Below are 6,417 nucleotides of genomic sequence, written 5' to 3'. Positions count from 1 at the left end.
TTTCCAATAAGTCCTCATTTTTGACCAGCCAATGAACCCATTCATAGCTAGGTTTTTTACAAATAAACAAAAAAAAAAATTGCTCTGATAAATATATTTTGGTAACATTTCGAGGAATGTGGCTATAACACTCATCACTTTCCTATACGATAGGGATACTAAGAAACAATTTGGTTTCTCCTAAAGAATAGATTAGGTAATAAAAATGTTCATTTTACATATAACATGTACAGTATTCAAAGCACATGCAAGGACAGTTTGCAAAAGATCAAAGCAAACTACTATTGATACTCTTTTGGACACTGATAATCTCAATAAAAACAGAAAACAGTCAACCATGGTTGACTGGTGGTCTATGACAAGTATAATTAATGTACATTCAAGGAATCTATCCTTCGAGAAAGGCACAAAATGTACACAGGCATACTCAGGGTAGTGCAGAAGAGATTTAAACTGTAAAGATGCATGTGGTCTGGGCTTCACTTTGTATGCAACAGTCTGTCAAGTCCCTCTGAGTCTCTATTTGCCATAGAACTTCTTGTTGAGCAGGAAAATGAGGAGGTTAACATTTACAGTAGCTCGATCGAACAGCTTCATCACTGCCACCCCCTCGTACTGCAACTGGAGCAGGTCCTGATATTAAAGGGGACAAAAAAGACACATACACTTAAGGCCCATTCACACCAAGAATGAGAAGTCTAAAAAGGCATCTATATCTATATCTATATATATAAAACCACATGAGCGAAAACGTTATAAGCGTGCACTGCAGTCATGTCATCTGCTGCTTTAAATGATCAAGCTCTTTACAGTCTGTTAGATTATGATTGGCTCCGAGAGTGAGTTCAACAATATCGTTCTTCTGTGTTGGTATCGTTATAGTTATCGTTATAGTTGTGGTATACTTCCCTCTTCTTACAGTTTTTGAAACTTTATAGATAGTTATCTTTTGGTGTGAATGGGCCATTAGTCCTTACAAAAATCAAACATTCCTTCCGACTATATTAGATACAAACAAAAAAATATCAAGGGAAGAACTTTCACCTGGTATTCTAACATTAATGTCTCCAAATGGACTCCCATAAGCTTCGCTTTCACCTCAAACACTCCCACAATCTCAGATGGTGAGATCTCGAAAATGACATTCTTATACCTGTAAAAGATAAAGCATATTATTAATCAAGGACAACAAGAGGAAATGCAGATATATAAACACATAGTACGATAAGATATGAATACAGTAGATGAATCCAAATGCACAAGTTGTTGAAACTCACTGATTTGTCTGCAGATCCTCAATGTCAATGAGCACTCCCTTTTCATGCAGACGGGCTGCTGTGTACTTCTGCGATACCTGCTTGCTCTTCTTTGCCTTACTGTCTCCAGGTTTCTTAGAAACTCTGTGTGTGAAGCAATGGCATTTTCCATGAGCGTAAGCAAACAGCAATTATCCAATCAAAGATAATGACATGAACTTAAATGGACAGTAAATACTCCAAACACTCACTTGCCCTTGCTGGCTAAATTGTCCATGCAGGTCTTGATGTATTGATTGTAGTAGTCAATCTGCACATTGTAGAAAGTGCTCTTGGAGTTCAGACCAGCATTGGTCTGCTGAAGCTTGACCAATTCTGCCTTTCGCCTCTGACGATATCGCCTCTGGTTCCGGATGTCCTACAAAAATCGTCAACAAATAAATCAAGACGCTTTAGTATAAATTGAAAGGGCGAAATAGAAATTTCGCATTCAAGTACCGTCTGAAAATCCCTAGAACTCAGAGGTCAGAGGACATAGGAACGGTACCTTGGCAATGTCATTGATAAGATCCTGGTATTTCTTCTCAGGGTGAACTTTACCCAACTCTCCTAGTCTTTGCAAGTTGCTCTTGATCTTGTCCTTCTTGCCTTGCAAGGTAAGGCTGTCATCCACAACTGGTTTGGCTTGCTTCATCTTCTCCGGGGTCTTAGCATCACGAATGGCTCGTCGCTGCATGGCACGCTGGTACTCTGCTTCCTGTTTCAAATAAAAACACCAACATGAACAAAACATCCCTGCTTTGATGGAGTTTCTTTTTTATTCTGAAATACCTGCTATTAAATTACCTGCTCTGGTAAAGCTACATTCTCCAGGATCTCGGTAAGTGTCTCTCCTGGCTGAAACCTGATCACATCTACTATGAGCCTCTTGGTGCTAAATGAACAAGATGCATGGACAAAGATTCATGGTAAATACTTAGAAAAGAAGCCAAACCGCATTAACAAGTAAAAACATTAGTTCCAGAACATAGTGAGCCTGCCACAATGCATTATCAAATTGTCTTCTCTGGGAAGGATTTGGTAAAATGAAGTAAACGAAGTATCTTAGGAGGCATCATACCTTTTGGAAGTGCCTATGAAAATATCTCACTAGGTTTTGGAACAGAACAATTGAGTAAGGCTTTGTCCTTACTTGAGAAGGAGAGTCTTGGCATCCATTTCAGCATTGGCCTCATCAGGAACATCAAATTTGTTGGTGAGAGTGAGAGAGACTTCTGTCTTACCCATCATTTCCTTATTGGGATCATCTGCGGGAAGTGGGCTCTCACCTATGAGAGAGCAACAATCCATTACTCTGACTCGGCAGGACCTCAGCGTCCTGACACATTAAAGCATTTCTCAGAGGCTCACCTATTAAAGACTCAATGGTGGGAACCTCTCCTAGGTCATCTAGCAACTCATGGATGGGATCATTGTGGTCTGGTGCGATGGCATCTTGGTGATCCAGCAAGAGCTAAAGAAGATCACACAAAATATTCAATCCTGAAAACCAACTATACTGGATGTGATCTCTTCCATAAAGGTGTGGTCACTTTAGCAAAATTCAAAGGAAAAAGGGTCAATTGTCTATTATCAATAGTGTGGCAATGCTTAAAGCACTGCTCACAGGATTCCTCTTGACATGACTGGATTTTGAATTTGAAATTTCAGTCTCAGATTTTACCGTGTGAGTGTTGATGATCTCCCCAATGGAAATGTAGATCACAGGCTTGGTCAAGGTGACCAGGTCAGAGTACTGATCCACATTGAACTTGTCTTCCAAAGAAGGGGCGTCACAAGCGGACAAAAAGAAACGTCTGGGAGACAGAGACGTTCTTGCATCAGCATGGGTTGATTATGAATTAAACTGCTAAAAATGAAGAAACAAACAGAAGCATTTTGATGTCACTTATACCTAAATTTCTGGTAGGAGTTGGAGAGGTATTCATTGATGGGGTTCAGATGAGCGTTGTCTCCAAGAAACATCTTGTTGGAGGCGGCATGCTGTAGCATTTTGGCAATTGATCCCAGGTTTCGCCTTTGTTCTGTGGTAAGCTGACCTCCAGCAGATAAATCTATGATGTCAAAGGCATCGGGAGCCACAATGGCAGGGTTCATGTAGCGGTAGTACAGCAGGTTGCCCACAATCTTAAAAGATAATAAGGATGAGTATGTTCTTCTTCTCAAGCAAGTACAACATCTCTGGAATTTTTAAAACCTATTATCTATTGTTTCTATATTTGTGCAATTAAAGCTCTTCTGCAAAATTACTGAGAAAAAGAGAAGCAGCAAGGCAAGATTAAGAAAGATGTGGCTCACCTGGGCTGGGTGCTCATCAAAAACCTCTTTAAAAGGGTATAAGCAAGGGCCAAGAGGAGAGCTTGAGCCAGGGCAGAGCAAGTGTGGGAGAGATAGATAGAAAAAAAGAAAGAGAGAGGAATCTCTTTCCAGGAGAAAAGGAAAGAGAAGGAAACCACATTTAGTATTCAGAGCGAGGAGCCTGTATTATCACAACAGAATAGAAGCACGAGAGCAGAGACATGCTCAGGATTTAGGACAATGTTCCACAGTGGGACAGCAGCAGGTGCAAGTTTAGCAAAGAGGTAATCAGAGTGTTTAAGACATCTGAATAAAGCCTGTAACAAACCTTCAAAAGCTCATCCTCTGTGGCATCAGGGAACCTTTCATTAAGTGTGTCCTTCAGCGTCTTGGCAATGAATCGCATGCCATATCTACAGGGGAACAAAATCAATCAAATGTACAGAGACTTACACCAATGTTTCCTACAGAATTCTGCTTTTGATATATATTTGCATGTTTCTTTAGTTTAAATACCACTTATTCTAAAAATAGTACACATAACATGGTTCAACAGTACCTGGATTACTTTCGCTCAAAAATGAATGTTATGATGAGTTAGTGTTCAATGAATAGGTGAATTAATATTTGCATCATAATTAATTCATAATTGTTAATTGTGCTCTGATGGATTCAGTGAATTATTTATTAGAATGATATCAAAAGCGATAACATGTGAGATCATTAGTTTCATTAGAGTCATTAAAAGAACAGATTCATAAAGAGTCATTTGCTGTACCAATCGGTGAAGTAAAGGCCATATAAAACCTTTTTTGTGTGTGTGGTACTCTGCCTTTTTAACTCATTAGGTTTATTTCAAACTGAAAGCTCTGAAAAATATGATTCAGCTGCGGCACAGCGGCATTTTTTTAACAGCGGTGTAACACTAACTTGTACAAAAGCATGAACAAAGAACCAGCTCATGTAACAGACATGTATTTAAATATTCAAATCTGGACTTGCTAAAAGTCATTTTCATATATTCAAGAATGATTTATGGTAGATGCTTCTAAATATAGATGCAAGACATGGAATTTGTTGTTCCCAGGGGGAAATTCAGCTGGTGGATATTAGGTACACACATACCTGTATACATACACACATACAGAGACAATTTTATCCAGCAGTGGCAGATGTGTAAACTCACGGGATTTTATCCACAGAAACAATAATGGCAGACAGAAATTTGTCTGTGACCGTCCTCATGTTCTTGATGGAGGCTTCCAGGCGGGTTCGAACCTCCTCGTGACTCATTGCCTGCTCTGGAGTCACATCATATGGCAATTTACTGCAAAACAGAATAAGATGGGCCTCATTATACTTAAAATCATTTAAATTAATCAATTATTATTATTAGAATAAAAAAAATTATCTAACTCTAAATTAAAATGCGATAAAAAAAACCCAATCAGGATGTAAACTGAAATCATATTTCTTTATATTTTCCCTCAATACCTACTGTTTTTATTGAAGAACTCACAGTTCTGGAAGACAGAACATAACCTCTAGAATCACAAACTGAAATATAACCACATTATAACCTAAATTAAACCCTTTAATTAATTTAATATATCAATAAAAAAAACAAGCAGCTTTCTCATAATTACAGCAGAAATAGCAGGAATATCTTAGGGGGGCCTTAAACTATTGTGTTCCATGACGAGAAGCCTTCAAGTCAAAAAGGTTGAGGAACACACCTGGCCTCTCCTGTTTGACTCTCCATCTGGTTCACCCAGCTCTTGTATATGTCGACTGGGTCAGTTTTAATGTTGAGAGTCTTGTCATCCATGATTTCCTTCACGACAGGAGCCAGGATCTGCCGAAGGGCGTTCTGACCTCGGGCTCCTCTGTTAAAGCTCACCACCATCTTAATGACTGTGGGGTTTCCTGTGACGATCTCCTGGATTTGGTCCACTTTTGATCTGCATTTACAAGACCGAGAGATCGTAAAAGAGTACAAATGCATCTTGATAAATATGGAAAGAATATATAATGTATGGAACATCATTCAGTTCCTACTTGATTTCCTCTTGCAGGGCTGTTTTGAAGAGATTGAGCAAGAGGTACTCCTCACGCTGATTGGAAGCGTAGTTGTACAATGTGAAAATCACAGAATCCATGAACTTGGTCGATTTGTTCTGTGGCATCTGAAAGATCAGCTTGGCCAGATAGGTTGGATTTGTCTGAGGAAAACAGAGAGGAAAATGAACAGGCCTGGTGAGACACTGATTTTCAAACAATTGTTGGACTAGATTTGATGAGGTTTACCTGTAACAGGTAGAAGAGGAACTGATATGCCTCCAGCTTGTCTCTCTTCTCTTTACTGAGAGCCTTCAGGCCTCCTTTCTGCTTGTTCATCATCATGAGGTTGGACAGCTCCCCCTTGTTCTTCTTGGTGAGCTTCTTGCTGTGAGAGACCACCTCCTGAAGGGTGATCTTGTTTTTTACCAGCAGGCCAATCTTAATGTCCATCAGATTAAGGTCGTTCTCCAGCTGCTGGTTGGAGCGGATGTTGGTGATCACCTCCTCTCTTAGCCGCATCAGTTCCAGCTCTTCCTGGAAGTCCTGGTCGCTGTGGTCCAGCAGGTGGACAAACTTACGAACGACTGCCATTGGAGGATCATCTGCGTTGACTGTTAAAAACAGAATTTGGAATTTTTTGTCTCTATACTAGCTGGTGGGGACAATTTGCAGGTATACACTTAAAATTTAGTCTTTTTCTTCTGGGACAACAAAAAAAATATTGATGACTCATCCTGCACTC

The 6,417-nt window shown here is 39.6% G+C and overlaps 1 protein-coding gene across 1 annotated transcript in view; it reads right to left on the bottom strand.

Annotated features, from left to right (window-relative positions):
* Nucleotides 1-346: 346 nt before the first annotated feature.
* iqgap1 (IQ motif containing GTPase activating protein 1) overlaps nt 347-6,417 on the bottom strand; it is a 57,056-nt gene continuing 50,985 nt past the window's right edge. Inside the window, exons 23-37 of the mRNA XM_056258987.1 lie at nt 5,922-6,286; nt 5,673-5,836; nt 5,351-5,575; nt 4,801-4,941; nt 3,943-4,027; nt 3,211-3,443; nt 2,980-3,112; nt 2,667-2,769; nt 2,449-2,584; nt 2,103-2,190; nt 1,804-2,013; nt 1,508-1,674; nt 1,278-1,400; nt 1,045-1,153; nt 347-633 (exon numbers count right to left, since the gene is read on the bottom strand). Coding sequence (XP_056114962.1) covers nt 520-633; nt 1,045-1,153; nt 1,278-1,400; nt 1,508-1,674; nt 1,804-2,013; nt 2,103-2,190; nt 2,449-2,584; nt 2,667-2,769; nt 2,980-3,112; nt 3,211-3,443; nt 3,943-4,027; nt 4,801-4,941; nt 5,351-5,575; nt 5,673-5,836; nt 5,922-6,286 — 2,396 coding nt within the window. The 3' untranslated portion in view covers nt 347-519. The remainder of the gene's footprint in view (nt 634-1,044; nt 1,154-1,277; nt 1,401-1,507; nt 1,675-1,803; nt 2,014-2,102; nt 2,191-2,448; nt 2,585-2,666; nt 2,770-2,979; nt 3,113-3,210; nt 3,444-3,942; nt 4,028-4,800; nt 4,942-5,350; nt 5,576-5,672; nt 5,837-5,921; nt 6,287-6,417) is intronic.

Source organism: Rhinichthys klamathensis, unplaced genomic scaffold (assembly GCF_029890125.1).
Source record: "Rhinichthys klamathensis goyatoka isolate OS25496 unplaced genomic scaffold, OSU_Roscu_1.1 h1tg000161l_1, whole genome shotgun sequence".
NCBI classification, from domain to species: Eukaryota; Metazoa; Chordata; class Actinopteri; order Cypriniformes; family Leuciscidae; genus Rhinichthys; species Rhinichthys klamathensis.
This window is presented reverse-complemented; position numbering and strand designations above follow the sequence as displayed.